The 17,908-nt window shown below is 35.3% G+C and overlaps 2 protein-coding genes across 2 annotated transcripts; both read right to left on the bottom strand.

Moving 5' to 3' along the window:
• Nucleotides 1–2,507: 2,507 nt before the first annotated feature.
• Nucleotides 2,508–3,443, bottom strand: LOC144293337 (olfactory receptor 8H1-like). The gene has a single exon (XM_077864424.1). The coding sequence runs from the start codon at nt 3,441–3,443 to the stop codon at nt 2,508–2,510; it is 936 nt and encodes a 311-aa protein (XP_077720550.1).
• An 8,785-nt stretch (nt 3,444–12,228) lies between these two features.
• LOC144293168 (olfactory receptor 8I2) lies at nt 12,229–13,161 on the bottom strand. The gene has a single exon (XM_077864291.1). The coding sequence runs from the start codon at nt 13,159–13,161 to the stop codon at nt 12,229–12,231; it is 933 nt and encodes a 310-aa protein (XP_077720417.1).
• Between the last annotated feature and the right edge of the window lie 4,747 nt (nt 13,162–17,908).

Here is a 17,908-nt window from a genome sequence, read left to right as displayed (position 1 = left end):
TACTAATTGTAAACAAAAACATATAACAAAAGCAATGAAGAGATTAGACCACATGGATTTAAAAGCAAAAATAAGTCAATAATTTTAAGTGGGATTGATATATGAGATAGGAAACTTTAAAATAATTAAATGGAGGAAAATAATGCACATTTAAAAAATTTGAACGAGCTTGCAGACATTTTTTAATTAGTGAAAAAATTTTAAACTTTTTACTTCTAAAAGAGAATTTGCACTTTTACAAATTTGCCCTTTATTTTAAACATTTAAAAAATATTTAGGAAAAATAATCAACTATAGTTACATTTCAAAAATAAAAATTATACAATATTATGGCCTGAAATGAAAACTATATAGTTATGAAAAGTTTAAACAAAAAAAATCAAATACTCAGAAAATGGAAAAATACATCCTTAACCTCTATGTAGTAGAGAAAATTAAAACTGTAATTCAGATTATGTAAAGAAAAAATGAAAAATAAAGGAAATGTCAGTGGTATGACTACAGTTTACGGGTTGCCACAAATTCTGAATTCATTTATTTTTTAAACTGTATCTGTTTAAAAAAATTAAAAGAAATGAATCAAATGCTTCATTCAATATTTATTTTTAGTGACATAGGAAACCTATAAAAATTAGAAGGCAATAATTAAAAAAAACCAGAATTTCAGCAAAGTAGCATTTTACTGAAGATTATTAACATGTCACAGAAAGGTAGTAAGGTTTTTAAATATTTAGCCAGTAGCCACGAAAGAGACACCACTACATTTAGATTTTTAAGTTGATGCATTTACATTTCAGATCCAAAGCCTTGCAAGATGAGAGTCTTGAATTTTTTCCCAAATACTCAGAATATATTCGCCTCAGATTTCAGTGACAAAGGCATTATCAAAGGAGAAACTTATAACTATACAGAAAGCTGTAGAAAAGCACATAGAAAATGACAGAAATTTTGCTTATATAATTACTATATACACATGTGAATGTAACTACAGATCCAGAGGAATGTGCATAAAACTGTTGATGACTGCTAAGCCATTTCTATTCCCTTCTTCTTTTCTGTGGTTTCCATGGTTAACATGTTCTCCAATGTTAACAGACATCATTTTAAATTTTTAAAAAATGTGAAGTATTGAGTTTTTCCTTAGTTGTTTGTTTGTCAATCAGTCAAAAGTAACTTATAAAACACAATCTCTTTTTTAAGAGATTTGTTTATTTATTTATTTAGAGTCGGGGAGACAGGCAGAAGAAGGAGAAAGGGAATTTAAAGCAGGATCACCTCGGTGGCTCAGTGGTTGAGCTTCTGCCTTTGGCTCAGGTCATGATCCTGGGGTCCTGGGATCGAGTCCCACATTGGGCTCCCTGCTTCTCCCTTTGCCTATGTCTCTGCCTCTCTCTCTCTGTGTTTCTCATGAATAAATAAATAAAATCTTAAAACAGATTCCATGCTGAGCACAGAGCCCAATGCAAGGTTCAATTCATGACAGTGAGATCACGAACTGAGCCGAAATCAAGATTTGTATGCTTACCAACAAGCTACCCAGCCACCTTACAAGTAAATATTCTTTAAGAAAATGCAACTGGGCATTAAAAATATTGCAGGAAAGTCAGCCTTCTAAGGATAATGGCCAACACTTATTAGGACTGCCTTGAATGCTTTACATCCATTATCTGATTTAATCTTTATAATTAACTCTATTGCCCTGGAATTATTATTTATCTTGTTCAGTTGAAGAAACAAGCCAATCCATTAAGGGTTATACACCTAAAAGGGTAGCAGATTTAGAATATAAATCTTGGAATATTAGATTCTAAAGCAAGTTATCACAATCAACCTGCTATATTCTTCTCCATATGTTAAAAAAAAAACACTTCTGAAACTGCAATCATTGTGTCTAAAATAAAGCTCTTTTCCACGATAAAATTCTCTGAATTTGGAATTATTCATAGGAATTTGTATGGTATCATTTAGAAGATGATAACTATACTGTCTCATTTTGCATATCAGTTGCTCTTTAAAACTCATATAATTAATTTTTTAAGGTTTATTTATTTATTTGAGAAGGGGAGAGCCAGAGGAAGAACAAGAATTTGGTCAATTCTTTACTTGACCAAATATGATCTCAGACATTTCCAGGAAGTCTATAGAATTTTCAAGCAGACTCCTCACTGAGTGCAGAGGTAAATGTGGGGCTGGATCACAGGACTCTAAGATCATGACCTGAGCTGAAGCCAAGAGAATGAACACTTAACCCACTGAGCTACCCAGACACTCCCAAAAACACATATTTAGGTCATAGCCTTAAAGCATATTTTATGGCTTTCTATTATAACTTGAAAATTCTATAGACTTCCTGGAAATGTCTGAGATCATATTTGGTCAAGTAAAGAATGGTTTAACGGAAATACAAAAAAAAAAATTAAAGGAGTCAATTGGTTTGGAAACACACAAAGGGAATAGACTGTAGGGGAGGCGAAAGCAATGAGCTGAAAAGTTTAGCATCACCTATTTCAATTGCCTTCTCCCTTCTGCATGACTCTAATGAGAGCATTTTTCACTTCTTTGTTCCTAAGACTATAAATAAGTGGATTCAGCATGGGGATCACAATAGTATAAAAAACAGAAGCCACTTGATCCTTTCCCAGGGAGTAAGACTTACTTGGCTTTAAATAAGTAAAAATCATAGTGCCATAAAAGATGGTGACTCCCAGGAGATGAGAGGCACAAGTAGAGAAGGCTTTTCGCTTTCCTGAAGTGGAAGTAATTTTCAGGATAGTAGACAGAATGGACACATAAGACACAGATATTGTGATAAGAGACACCATTAGGGTGGAGCCAGCAACAATAAATATCATGATTTCGATGTCATGTGTGTCAGTGCAAGACAGGGCTAAAACTGGGGGTGTGTCACAGAAGAAGTGATGGATTACATTGGAGTCACAGAAATGCAATCTGCTCATTCGAAGCACAGTGACAAAGGAGTCCACAAAGCCAATCAAATAGGACCCAAAGACGAGGGAACAGCAGAATCTTGTGGACATAACCACTGGGTAATGCAGAGGATTACAGATAGCAACATAGCGATCATAGGCCATTGAGGAGAGAAGGAAACATTCAGTGGCCCCCAAGAAGACAAAAAAATACATCTGGACGAGGCAGCCCCCGTATGAAATATGCTTGGTAGAAGTCAGTAAGTTCTCTAAGGTTTTAGGTGTGATGACAGTTGAGTAACTGAGGTCAAGGAATGACAGGTGACTAAGGAAAAAATACATGGGGGTGTGTAGCTGGAGATCCAGGCGGATTATCAGTATCATCCCTGCATTGCCCAGCACAGTAACCAGGTATATTAGGAGAAACAGCATGAAGAGGATCGACTGGATCTCTTCAGAATCTGTCAATCCCAGAAAGATGAAGTCATGCACCGGTGTGTTATTCTTTCTCTCCATAGTATTTAATTTCTGTCAACTGTGAAGAAATCAAATTTGATACTTAGCAGGAATGACTTCACAAAGGTTTGTGTTTATGTGGACCACATGACATTTAATTAGTTTAGTGTTTCTAAAAATTGAAAATAATGAGTGGTTTGTAGACCATGACTGAAAAAAAAATAATTTGATTGCCAAATATAAAAATAGGCATAATTTGGCATTTGAATACAATATAATTAAAGTTAATATATTGAATAATTAAAATGAGACTGACTCTATTCTAAATGCTTCTTAATGCATTTAGTCCACATGAGACTATTGTACCATAGGTGCCACTAATAGCCATATTTTTTAATACAAGAAAAAGGGCACAATTTAAGTAACTTATCCAGAGTCAAAGCTATTCATTGTAGGTTCTGTGATTCTATCAAGATAGATGGACTCCAGAGAACATGCGCATAATACTATATTCCTGTTTATAATTGATTTAGGAAAACCCCCCAAAAAGTTAGACATATAACAAATGATGATATAAAAAAAATTTCAATGCCTTATCCAGTGTCCTTTTCTCTATATTATTTAATACAAATGACAAATTTTAAATTTAGGGGCCTTAGAAGATATATTAAAATTATAGACTACATATTAATTTCCAAAAGATATGATGTTCTCCTAACCTGATCATTCAAGATTAAATTTCAAAAATATGTTCATTACTGGGCAGCCCTGGTGGCTCAGCAGTTTAGTGCCTGCCTTCAGCTCAGGGCCTGATCCTGGAGACCCCGGATCAAGTCCCACGTCAGGCTCCCTGCATGGAGCCTGCTTCTCCCTCTGCTTCTCCCTCTGCTTGTGTCTCTGCCTCTCTTTCTCTCTCTGTGCCTCTCATTAATAAATAAATGAAATCTTTAAAAAAATGAAAAAATAAAATATGTTCATTACTCATAGACCCTGATTTTATTAACTCTACATTTCTGATTTCACAAATCCTGGCATTATTTGGGGTAAGGTCTAAATGGTATGTATATCCATACCTTTCTGATAATGTCAGAATTATCAGAGAATAATGATGTGAGGGAAAAAAGGCAGAAGAAAAATTATTAAATTTTCTTGCTATATAATAGCCCCAGTTGACAAGTCCTTGAAACAGGCAGAGTGACATTCCTCTAGAAACTCAACTGCCTGGATGTTGACACTTTGCTAAGGTCAAAAGCCAATGGTAGCCCAATCGCCAGGATCCTGTAAGTCTACTTTAACATACAAAAATTCCTTTGGAAACTTCTTTTATCTCTACTCTCCATGATACATGTTGGCAGCATATGACCCAACAATATACATCTGAAGAGTCTCATGAGTAAGGTTTTATTAGAAGTAATAAATGACCTTTTCCTAACAGTAGCTGCCCCCTCAAGGTCCTGGAAACCTTACTTCCAAATTCCTAAGAGTCTTACGCTACCCCTTCCTTACTTGAAAGTATTTAATGGACCACTCTTTATGACTCTGTCACAGCTCTTTCCACCCAAAGATCCTGTCCCTGTGCTTTAATAAAATCACCTTTTTGCACCCGACATCTCAAGAATTCTTTCTTGACCTTCGTCTCTGTACCTCACCAACATTCCAAAACTACATCATTTGGAGAACACGAAGGGACCCCTCACTCTAGAGAGCTTTCTTTCTGTTCTCACCTTCACTTAATAAACCATCACCACACCCTTTTGTGTCTACGAGATTCAGTCTTCAACTCTGAGAGACAAGAACCCTGCAACTGCAACAATAATACTTACTGTGAACGAGTTGGGGGAAAAAAAAAAAAACCTTCTTCCAATATTATCTGCCTAGAAGTTTTTCAATGTCAAGTTCTGCTTACAAATCAAATATAAAAACCATTTGAGTTGAAAATTTCTGTAATATAATATTTGTTTTCTTTGAGGTAAGTTCTTTTTAAATTTTACTGTATTCATTTTGTTTTGTTCTGAGATAAAAATCAATCAACCTAGTGATTTTGCTCAGGTCCTGGTCAAATGAAAATATGCTAGGAAATTATTTTTAAAAATACCAGGAAGCTATAGTGAACATAGGCAGAGCAGAGTATGTCTTATTTGTCATCCTGTTAATTCCAGGGCACTTCATTTACTGGGGACCAAAAGTAATGCAAGGTATGGTCATCCCTGCGGACCAATTCCCAAGGAAGATTGCTTGGCATGTTTCCAAGGACAAAAGTTTACATTTAGTTAAGGACTAAATGTAGCTGTGTAAGGTTTGGGAAAATACTTGCCTTTTGCCTTAAAAGCCATACAATCAAGAGCCTGATGGCTTGATTTTCTTTGTGATTCTCTAAATTTTTACTGGGATGGTGAAGAAGCCATATCTATTTTTCTTGCTTTCAAATTCATCAATTGTTGCCTAAGTTTTAATATTCTATTTCCCCTACTTTATTAGGTTTGTGGGAAAGGAAAAAATAATATTCCCTCTATTTATCTAGATTCTTGGCTGAGACATCCCCAATCCTCTCATAATAAAAGACATAGTAACAAAATAAAAACAAAAGTTTAATAACCTGTATACTTCCTGTATGCTTGGAAGACTGTAAGCAGAAAAAGTTAGGGGGTCTCCAGAAAAAGAAATAAGATAAAGCTTTCTTGAGATAAGAAAAATCATTTCAGGCCCTGGCCATCTTATGTTCTATGCATGACCAGCCTTCTTACCCAAGCATATTCTTGAGTTATTTTTGCAGAATTTAAACCTCTTTGAGCACTCGAATCATGGATAAATTGGATCCAGACAATTGATAATACTAACCCTTAGCTACCCTCCCCCGACTTTGATTAACTATGACCTTGATTCTATAACCATAAAATGACTTTTGGCCTAGTCCTATACTGAGTTCCCCCTTTATAAGCCCCTTCATGAATATGCATGCACTCTTAGCTCAAAATTTCCCCAGTTTGGTTGTTTGAGGAAGCACTGTTTAGGGAAACATTCCCAGTGTTTTCCTTTCCTTGTTGCAAGTAAAATCCGTCTTTTCTACTCTTCGGCTTTGTTGTGTCTTCTGGTTCCACATCCAGTTTCAGGTAACAAGATGACAAGGAAAACTAATACCCCAATTAAAACTAATACCTTAATGGCTCATCAAGTGGAGATTTTATTTAAGATGGTTTTACTTAAAACCAAAGCTTTTTTGTTTTTTGTTTTTTGTTTTTTTTGTCTTTAGCAGGAAATTTTATTTAAGATGGTTTAAATGAAAGACCTTGGCAGGTGGAGACCAGTTATAGGAGATTACCAGGAAAATCACAGTAAATACTCTTCCTAGTACAAATAGGGAAATATTTATACAAATAGAAATTTCCCTTATAAATGTGAATGTCTTTTTTTACAAATAAATTAATTTTTTATTGGTGTTCAATTTACCAACATACAGAATAACACCCAGTGCTCATCCCGTCAAGTGCCCCCCTCAGTGCCCATCACCCATTCACCCCCATCCCCCGCCCTCCTCCCCTTCCACCACCCCTAGTTCGTTTCCCAAGTTAGGAGTCTTTTTCTTCTCCCTTCCCTTATATTCCCTTTCACTGTTATTTATATTCCCCAAATGAATGAGAACATGTCTCTTACAAAAGCATAGATTCTACTTGGTTTTCAGAGCTGCTCCTGTGTCTATTGTTTCTTAAAAATAACTAGTTAAAGATAACTCTTATGCCAAACATGAACATTTTGGGGGTGGCGAATTTTATTTCCCTTTAGACTGAATTTATTGTTTTTGCTTCTGCACCTAGTAAAAACTGCTTGTTTTATTTACTTTCTGTTTAATAATGCAGGAAATTAATATTTGCATTATTAATCTCAGTGTTGCTTTACTTTTAGCTTATATGTAGTAGTATTAGTTATTCCTTCTGTGGCTCATTATGTAGATAATGCAAAGTTACATTTGTTTTATTTCCCATTTGATTAAGAGTAATTAGATATTTTAAAAATTCTTTATTTTTAGTTTTCAAGCTAAACAATGCATTTTTTCTTTTTTATATATTCAATTTTATTTATTTATTTTTCAAGACTTTATTTATTCATGAAAGGCACAGAGAGAGAGAGAGAGAGAGAGAGAGAGAGGCAGAGACACAGGTAAAGGGAGAAGCAGGCCCCATGCTGGGAGCCTGATGGGGAACTTGATCCAGGGTCTCCAGGATCACGCCCTGGGCTGAAGGTGGTGCTAAACTGCAGAGCTACCCGGGCTGCCCTATATATTAATTTTAAATGGTATTGCACTGAAGTCAGAAAGTGGGACTCCTTTAAGTTCAATTTTGTACATTTATCAAAATTGATGGATTAATTACAATCAACTAGTATAAAAGGCTCATAGATGCTAGGAAAGAAAGATTCAAATGTTGATATGAAAGTATGGCCTTACCAACTATAGCATTTATAGTTCTAAATACTATAAATTCTCAGCAAGAAGAAACAAAGAAAATACAAATATTGTGATACAACATGTAAATGAAAAGTATTATAAGAAAATAAAATGTAGAACAGCTTAGGGGATGGTGGGTCCTGGAGTAAGGACATGAGGAAGCAATGAGAATTAGTGTGGTCAAGGTGGGCTTCAATGAAAAATTGGCATCTGAGTAAATATTTGAAGGATTTGAAAAATTAGTCATGTTGGTACGTGGGAGAACAGTGTTTCAGGAAAAGGGAACATCGGTGCAAAAGCCCCGTTCATTGGATGGGCCATGAAGTTTGCAGAATAGCAAGGACCATGTAGTAAGTATCCTTCTATGCTGGGGACTGAGGAGACCAGAAAAATAACAATGAAGTATCTGTATGTCAGTGATGACAAGTGCTCTGGAGGAAAAAAAAAAAAAGTGAAAAGAATGTTTGGAGACAGCTGGACTCACTCTCTTAAAAAAAATTTTTTTTTTTTTCAGAGAAGTCTTCAATGATAGGGTCACACTGAAAGAAGTGAAGTAGACAGCCACAAAAATATCGGGATGATGTGTTGTTCAGGCAAATGGAATAGTAAAAATAATGTTCTATAAAATTAGTTCCTTCTTCTTGAAGCACGGGTCCATCTTGTCAGTGTAGATGGAAGAACAAGCACTAGAGGTTAAATGAACCCTGGGCATGGCACCAGTCAAGAAACACATAGGCCTAGGTTCAGAGGATAAAGATGGTTATCATTCAATGGACCCTGTAGGACAAATAGTTAACCAGCATTACCCTAGGGATATAATCATCAGATGCACCTAATGAACTCTCTGACATAAAGAATAAAGATATATATTTTTTTCAGATTCCAGGTCTCTTGAAATGGAAGAGATCTCCAGAGGACCAGATGAAGTGGTACCAGAACAGTTGCTGGCATGACTTCATGGGCCTCCAGCCAATGCATCCACCTACTCAGGAGACCATTGCCACAGATTTTGCCCTTAAAATTCCTCACTTGCAAGACATCAGGTGTTTGGGATCTTAGAACATCAGCTCCCTTTTCTCCTGGATGGTGCCACTCCAATAGTGTATCTTTCTCCACAGCAAAGCCTCAGTGTCCATTTTATTGCCTTGCTATGCATTGGTTGGAGAAACTCTCCTATGCTGTGGTTATATTCCTAATGTTTTATATCACTTTATTTTGGTAAAAATTGTGTAAAAAATATAATATACCGGAGTTTGTATTTTTTTTTCCAAATTTTTATTTAAATTCCAGTTAGTTAACATGTAGTGTAATATTAGTTTTTAGTGTAGAATTTAGTGATTCAGTACTTATATACTAGACTCCATGCTCATCACAACAAATGCCTTTCTTAATTCCCATCACCTATTTAAGCCATCCTCCCACCCACCACCCCTCTGGTAACTATCAGTTAGTTCTCTATAGTTAAGAGTCTGTTTCTTGGTTTGCCTTTCTCTCTCTCTCTCTCTCTCTCTCTCTCTCTCTCTTTCTTTTATCTCTATGTTCATTAGTTTTGTCTCTTAAATTCCACATGAGTGAAATCAGATGGTATTTGTTTTTCTCTGACTGACTTATTTCATGTAGCGTAATACTCCCTAGATCCACCCACATCATTGAAAATTGTAAGATTTTATTCTTTCTTATGGCTGAGTAATATTCCATTGTCTCTCTCTATATATATGTACCATATCTTCTTTATTCATTCATTATCTGATGGATATTTGGGCTCTTTCCATAATTTGGCTATTATTGATACTGCTGCTATAAACATTGGTAAGTTTGTATATTGACTCACTCTTTGTCTTTGTCTTTTTAGAAGATAGTCTTTGTCTTTTTAGGAGAATGTATTACACTTAATGAATATAAAATTAGTTATATTTTCTCTAGTATAGTTATATTTCATAATACCATTATTTCTAGTTTGCTTTCCTGAAATATTTTCCTTTCTTACTTCTCTTTTAGCTATTTTTAGATAGTTCACACATTTGCTGTCCCATATTTTGAAAGGTAAATATTCAGTACAAAATCTTGACTTATGCTATACTACTTTCTCCAATTATAGTACAATATTCTGACATTTCTTTCTGCATAAGCCTCTAATCTTTGTGTATGAACACAAGTGTGTTTAACTCTACCTAATATCAAGAAGTCAATTTCATTCAATATGTTTTATTTTCATTGCATAATTTGCCTCTTCAGTTGCTCCTATAATACTTCTTAAAATAATACAAATTAAGAAAAAACAATCTTATGATTTGTTTTTTATAAAAGGTATGCTAAAGGTGGTGAATAGATTGCAAGTTAAAGGAATACACATGGTTAACAGGGATTTTATAAAGGCACCAGACTGAAAAAAAAAAAATGACTGAACCAAACAAAACAAAAACAACCCAGCATCTTTATATTGAAGACCGATGTATCAAATATATTTTAAATGAAATAATTTTTCAGCATATTTTTAAAAATATTTTATTTATTTATTCATGAGAGACTCAGAGAGAGAGAGAGACAGGCAGAGACACGGGCAGAGGGAGAAGCAGGTTCCATGCCAGAAGCCCAATGTGGGACTCAATCGCAGGACTCCAAGATCATGCCCTGAGCCAAAGGCAGACGCTCAACTCCTGAGCCAACCAGGTGTCCCTTCAGGATATTTTTTAAAGAAGATGTCTGGCAAATTAAACATACCATGATCACTTCTGAGACATAGTCCCAGAGGTTATGAAGTTGATTATCTGGATTGGTCAATAGCAAAAGTTCTAGGAGAGTTTTCCAGACAGAGGACTGAATAAATGACAAAGATACACATGTCCCATTGTGAAAAGAAGTGTATTACAGAGTCAGGAACAAATAGTACAAATAGTAGCTAGAGGAAAGAATAATGGGAGGTATACAGCAACAAATATAAAGAAAATATTGAAAAACATAGATGGTAATTTAATCATAACTTTGGACAAATAAAATATATTTCTACTTCTTATGATGAACAAGAAGAGTGTGTCGTGTTTTTGCTCCTAGAAATCATATTTAAAAAGTAATATTAAAAAAGTTAGATGAATGGTTTTTTAATACTAAATAAATATTAAATCTTGAAATTATTTATAGCAGAATACACATGTAATGCAAGTGAAGATAAAAATAACACATAGTATTAGAACCAGGGTAAATATAAGTAATGTGCAAAAGCCTCACAATTATTCAGAAAATGAGCACCGTATTTAGAATGCATGAATGAAAATCCATGGTAGAAAGAGGAAAAAAATATAATCAATTTAATAGTTCTCAATGATGTTGATGAAAAATCTTCAGAGCAACCAGTCTAAATCAGACACTGTGCTTAGAAGAAAAAAAATCTCTTCTAGGCTTCATAAACAGAAATGAGTAATAAGATAGATACACAGTAGCCTCAGTAGGCCCATAAATTAAAGCATAGTATGTTTCCTAAGTTGTCCTTTATAAGGACTTTGTAAGGCAAAATGTTGCATTGTAAAATGAAGTTTGCAGGAGTCAGACCCTAGTAATATTGATCAGAGAAGAAAATTTAAAACTCCAAAGCAAATACATACATATGCACACACAGATCCCTTCCCATAAATTACCTTCAGCCACTCCCAAGATTGAAAACTGATTTTCTTTATAGAAAATTTGTTTATGATGTATGAGATATGAGTTTACTCCAATCATTTTAAATCATATACACCAAGTATAATTCTGTGTATACTTATTTCCATATCCTAACCCTTAAAGTCCTTTGAGAAGAAATTAATTAATTGGCATAGTTATTTACTATATAGACTTTACAAAGCATTTCTGCCTGATTTTGAAAAGTAATCTCTGTAATATACTTCCAAATGTCTCAGGAATTGTGCCGCAGTTACACACACACACACACACACACACACACACACACTTCTAAATGCTTATCAACTGCTTAAACTTTGGAAAGCACATTATGCTTTTTTTTTTTTTAAGAAATTAAACTCTGCTGTGTTTGATGGAGACCATACTCTATAAATATCACTTTTTGTCATCAAAGGTCACATTTCACAGATAAATGTTCAAAATTTAAGTGTATGGCAAAACAAATCCACATGATCAGAGATTCCTGTATTAACCAACCAGTGTCTGTCGTCATGGTGTTTGCACCTCACTGTGCAAACAGTATATATAATCTACATGCTGAAATACACTCCTAATATGTTAGTTCAGTATTCTAGATAAACAAAATAATAATTAACTACCCAAATTTCAAGTCTCTAAGTTATAATTTAATTTGTGTTAAACCTGTTTTTTGAGTTTACGACTAATTGATGGAACAATCAAATGCCTGAAGCCATCCAGGTGTGTTTTAATGGTAACGTCACAGATTTGTCATGATAGAAGTTTTCTGTGTATGACTCTCAGGAGAGCATTTTTCACATCTTTGTTCCTCAGACTGTAGATCAGTGGATTCAGCATTGGAATGACAATGGTATAGAAGACAGATGCCACCTGTGCCTGGGTCAGGGATGATGTGTTATCAGGCTGCAAATATGTGAAAATCAGAGACCCATAGAAGATAGTTACACCCATGAGGTGGGATGCACAGGTGGAAAAGGCCTTCTGTCTGCCTGCTGTAGACTGGATCCTCAGGATGGCTGAGATGATGGCAGTGTAAGTGACCGTGATGAGGAGCAGGGAACTGAGAAGTGTGATCCCAGCTAAAATAAAGATCACCATTTCTGTGCTGAATGCATCTGCACAGGATAGGGCCAAAAGAGCTGTGGTATCACAGAAGAAATGATTGATGCTGGAATCACAGAATGACAAACTACTTATCACACAGACTGATACCAGAGAATTTGTGAAGCCTATTGCATATGGCAGGGCTCCCAGCCAGTTGCACACTTTCTGGGACATAACCACTGAGTACAATAGAGGATTGCAGATGGCTACGTAGCGGTCATAGGCCATTGACCCCAGAAGAAAACACTCACTGCACACCAAACCCACAAAAAAGTACATTTGAACAAAGCAGGCAACAAAAGAGATGGTTTTCTGTTGGGATTGGAAATTTACCAGTGCCTTGGGTGTTACAGTGGAGGAATAAAATATGTCAATGAATGCTAAGTTGCTAAGAAAAAAGTACATTGGTGTGTGAAGCTGAGAGTCAATTCTGATTAACATGATCAGCCCAAGGTTCCCCAAAACAGTGAACAGATAAATAAAGAGAAACATTAAGAAAAGACTGACTTGTAGTTCAGGGTAATTTGCAAATCCAGAGAGGATGAAGACCGTCACCTCAGTGAAATTGTTTCCAGCCATTTGTATCAACTCAGGCCTTTGACTTACCTGCTGAATAATAGAATAACAGTAACAAAAATTAGAGAATGATTCAAGCTTAAAGACTTAATAATCAGGTTTGACTTAGACTCCAATAACGAGAGAGTAAAAGATGGCAAGCACATATTAAAGACTTCAAGCAACTTTATACATGATTTTCCTTTTTAAAAAAAATAGAATTGGAAGACACTAATAAAAAATTCCAAGTTGACAACTGCATGGAACTGATAGCACTCTAAGAGGTAGCTCTCTGGAATGGTTTTGGAAGATAGTTCTCCTGAGATACACCATCTTCTACCTCAGCCTATCTTTGGGCTCACCTTCACAACGGTTCCTATTCTTTCCCAACACGTTTAACAAACATTTAATCAATGAAGGCACTTTCTCTTGTCTATTATTAGAGGCATTTTTCTTAAGACTTACTGGAAGATGCAGGCATGCAAAAAAGGAAAAGGTTTTCAGTGTGAAGAGCACACACTCACACACACACATTTATAGAAAGAAGTTGATAAGATCAGACTTACCTGGGATGTAGTTATCCAAAGGACATTTTCTCTGTGAGCCATCTTCCAGTTATTTTCAGGTTTATGATCAAATGACAGGAAGAGAAAACATCATGCAATATCCACTAAATTCGTCATTAATTTTTGACGTACATTTGCCTCTCTTTCAGCTCTGGATCTCATGAATTATAAATACGATGGCTTTGATCTGTTGGTGTGGTTTAGCCCAGAACTCTATTTCCTATATAGTGGACCTTTACTGATCTTATAGGCTGATGAAAAAAAAATGCTGAAGTTGAGGAAAGCTCTGGGCAATGTGTCTGTTACCTCTCACTGATGGAATAGAAACAACAGCCAAATTAACTAAGATAACTAATTTTATGTGCCTTCCTAAGAATTAAAATCTAATGTTTTAGCTCAAATCTAGATTCATATTCAGAAAAGTTTTGTTCTTCATATTTTTAAAGCAGTCTCAGAGCAAAAGATAGTCTTCAGAAATCTAGTGTGTTAACAGTCTCCTTATAGCAGCATGTGTTCCTCAAACTCTCAAACTTGTGTCATAAAGGAATTCATCAATTAGTTTCTTTAATCTCTTGAGATTTACATTTTAATTGTACCCCAAGGTCTATTCTTAATTTGCCTGCGATAGATCTCCAATGGAAATGTTTAGAAATATATTCCCTCCTTTTGTGTATTTTAGTTTAAATGGCTATAGACATACTGACAAATGTAATTGATATAGTTTTGATAAGTTTTTTATATTATTAACATATATGTAATATATACATGATACATGTTTATATAATATAAATTATATATTTAAATATATTAAAATATTTTATATAATGATGAATACATTCAAAGTGTATCTGAAAACTCAATTTTCCATCCATTCTCTTAATTTTTCAATATTTATTTATTTATTCATTTATTTTCATTTTTATTTGTTTATTCTTTTTTAACTCTTTTTTAAAAGATTTTATTTATTTATTTATTCATGACAGACACACAGAGAGAAGCAGAGACACAGGCAGAGGGAGAGTCAGGCTCCTCACAAGGAGCCTGATATGGGACTCAATCCCGAGACCTGGATCACACCCTGAGCCAACGGCAGATGCGCAAAGTGCTGAGCCACCCAAGTGTCCCTGTTTAATTATTCTTGAGAGACAAAGAGAGAGCATGAGGGAGGGACAAAGGGAGAGGGAGAGAGAGGATCCTAAGGAGGCTCCACTCCCAGCACAGAGCCCACTGTGGTGCTTGATCTCACATCCCTGAGATCATGACCTGGGCCTAAATCAAGAGTCAGATGCTTAACCGACTGAGCCACCCAGACTCCCCTCAACACACACCTATTAAGCAGTTATTAAATGGCAGATACAGACAGGACTAGCTTTATTGCATTTCACTTTATTGTGCTTCACAGATATTGGTTTTTATTTTTATTTTCTTAACAAATTGAAGGTTTGTGGCAATTCTGTGTCAGCAAGACTGTAGGTGCCATTTTTCCGATATCATTTACTTGCCTTGTGCCTCTATATTACGTTTGGCAATTCTTGCAATATTTTGATGTTTTGCATTATTATATTTGCATTGCTGAAATCTCATGAGAAAACTTTAATGGATGAAGAATTACTTCTTATGAATGAGCAAAGAAAATAGTTTCTTGAGATGGAATCTACTTTTTCTGTTGCAAAAGTCATAAAGACTGTTGAAATGATAAAGGGCTTAGAATATTACATACACCTAATTGATAAAAAAATGAGAGAGTTTGGGAGAATTGACTCCAATTTTAATGAAGTTTTACTGTGAGTGAAATGCTATGCAAAATAATCAATTACATGCTACACAGAAATTATTTGTGAAAGGAAGAATCTGTTGATGCAGCAAACTTCATTTTCATCATGTTTTAAAAAATTGCCTCAGCCACCCCAATCGTCAGCAACCACCACCTTGATCAGTTAGCAGCCACTGACACTGACACAAGATCCTCCACTAGTACAAAAAATTATAACTCACTGAAAGCTCAGATGACGGTTAACATTTTTATCAATAAAGCACTTTTTAAAATATTTTTATTGCAGTTTGATTTACCAACATATAGTATAACACCCAGTGCTCATCCCATCAAGTGCCCTCCTCAGTGCCCGTCACCCAGCCACCCCGTCACCCCACCCCCCACCCGTCTCCCCTTCCACTACTCCTTGTTCGTTTCCAAGAATTAGGAGACTCTCATGTTTCGTCACCCTCTCTAATTTTTCCAAAGCACTTTTAAATTAAAATGTGCGCATTGTTTTTTTTTTAGACATAATGTTATTAAACACTTAATAATAGACTACAGCATAATGCAAATATATCTTTTAAAACCAAAAAATTCATTTGACTCACTTTATTGTAGTGATCTAGAACCAAACATGCAATATCTCTGAGGTGTGTGTATATTATGTTTTGTGTCAGATTGCAAAGATGAGAATGATATTGTATCTACTTTCACATTACTTAGTTAATTGCTTCTTTCAAGATTCAAAGTTTGACTCAGTTCTTTGATAGTTTGATATTTGGTGAGCCTATAGGTATAGGTATAGAGGTTGCCAGTGCATAATTAGTATAAGGAATATGGTTGACCATGGTATAGGATCAGGGACATTCAATAAGTATCAGTTCAGTTGAATTCACGTTTGCTTATTAACCCATTTTGAGTTCTAGTGGTTAATCAGCTATATTTAATATTTTGCTTAGGTATTTTTAGTTTTGAGTTTACACAACTTTGTAAGTGTTAATATCTTACTTAATCACAGTACAATTATTGACACTTAAAAATTTCCATTGAATCAATAATATTAACTAAACTGCAGATTTTATTCAATTTCACCAGTTTTTCCATAAAGGCCTTTTTCTTATTCCAGGATCCAATCCAGAACAGCATGCTGGCATTCATGTCATTTCTCCCTGGTCTCCTATTAACTGTGACTGTCCCATTTTCTTTCCCTTTTTAACATGACTGTGATACTTGTCAAGATTACTTACCAAGTGGGATGTCTGGGTTGCTCAATGGTTGAGCATCTGCCTTTGGCTCAGGGCGTGATCCCATAATTCTGGGTTTGAGTCCCACATCAGGCTCCCTACATGGAGCCTGCTTTTCCCTCTGCCTATGTATCTGCCTCTGTGTGTGTGTGTGTGTGTGTGTGATGAATAAATAAATAAAATATTTTAAAAAAGGTTTCTCATCAAGCATTTTGTAGAATGTCCCTCAATTAAAGATTACCTGATATTTTTCTTGTGCTTAAATTGAGGTCATTCATTACAGGGAAAAGTGACAGAGAGGTGGTATGTTTGCCCTTTCATCTTCTCCAGGGATACAGGATGTCAATAAGTGATATTACTAATGATTTAAACTTGATCACTTACTTGACGTGGTATCTGCCAGACTTTTTGACTATAAAGTTAGGACTTTTCTTTGTAATTTATACATACTTGGGGAAGGCACTTCAGACTATGTAAATATTCCATTTATTCTTTTGGGCATCCATTGATATGTTCCTTCTACCAATTAATACTCTGTTGATTTGTAGCAAATTTCCATTTCCCCATTTTTTCCAAATTTATTTTTTTTTATTTTGGTGAAAAGATTTAGATTTATTTATTTATTTTTTTAATAAATTAATTTTTTTTGGTGTTCAATTTACCAACATACAGAATAACACCCAGTGCTCATCCCGTCAAGTGCCCCCCTCAGTGCCCGTCACCCATTCACCCCCACCCCCGCCCTCCTCCCCTTCCACCACCCCTAGTTCGTTTCCCCGAGTTAGGAGTCTTTTTCTTCTCCCTTCCCTTATATTCCCTTTCACTGTTATTTATATTCCCCAAATGAATGAGAACATACACTGTTTGTCCTTCTCTGATTGACTTACTTCACTCAGCATAATACCCTCCAGATTTAGATTTAGATTTAAAACTAGCCTGCTGGACTCAGTTTAGATGATCCCAATTTTGTTGGCAACATTCAAAGTATCATCTCCAAAGAGCCAGTGGATCATATGCCTTCTCTCCATCAGGCCTGAGCAGGGTATTGACTTTGGCCACATCATTGTCACAGAGTTTCTTCACAGCCTGTTTGATCTGGTACTTGTTGGCCTTGACATCCACAACAAACACTAGCGCACTGCTGTGTTCTATTTTCTTCATGGCTAACTAGGTAATCAGGGGGAACTTGATGACACAGTAGTCAA

The sequence above is a fragment of the Canis aureus genome, chromosome 21, assembly GCF_053574225.1.
Source record: "Canis aureus isolate CA01 chromosome 21, VMU_Caureus_v.1.0, whole genome shotgun sequence".
NCBI classification, from domain to species: Eukaryota; Metazoa; Chordata; class Mammalia; order Carnivora; family Canidae; genus Canis; species Canis aureus.
This window is presented reverse-complemented; position numbering and strand designations above follow the sequence as displayed.

Coding starts and splice junctions, on each gene's coding strand:
- LOC144293168 (XM_077864291.1), bottom strand. CDS start 13,161: ATGGCTGGAAACAATTTCACTGAGGTGACGGTCTTCATCCTCTCTGGA.
- LOC144293337 (XM_077864424.1), bottom strand. CDS start 3,443: ATGGAGAGAAAGAATAACACACCGGTGCATGACTTCATCTTTCTGGGA.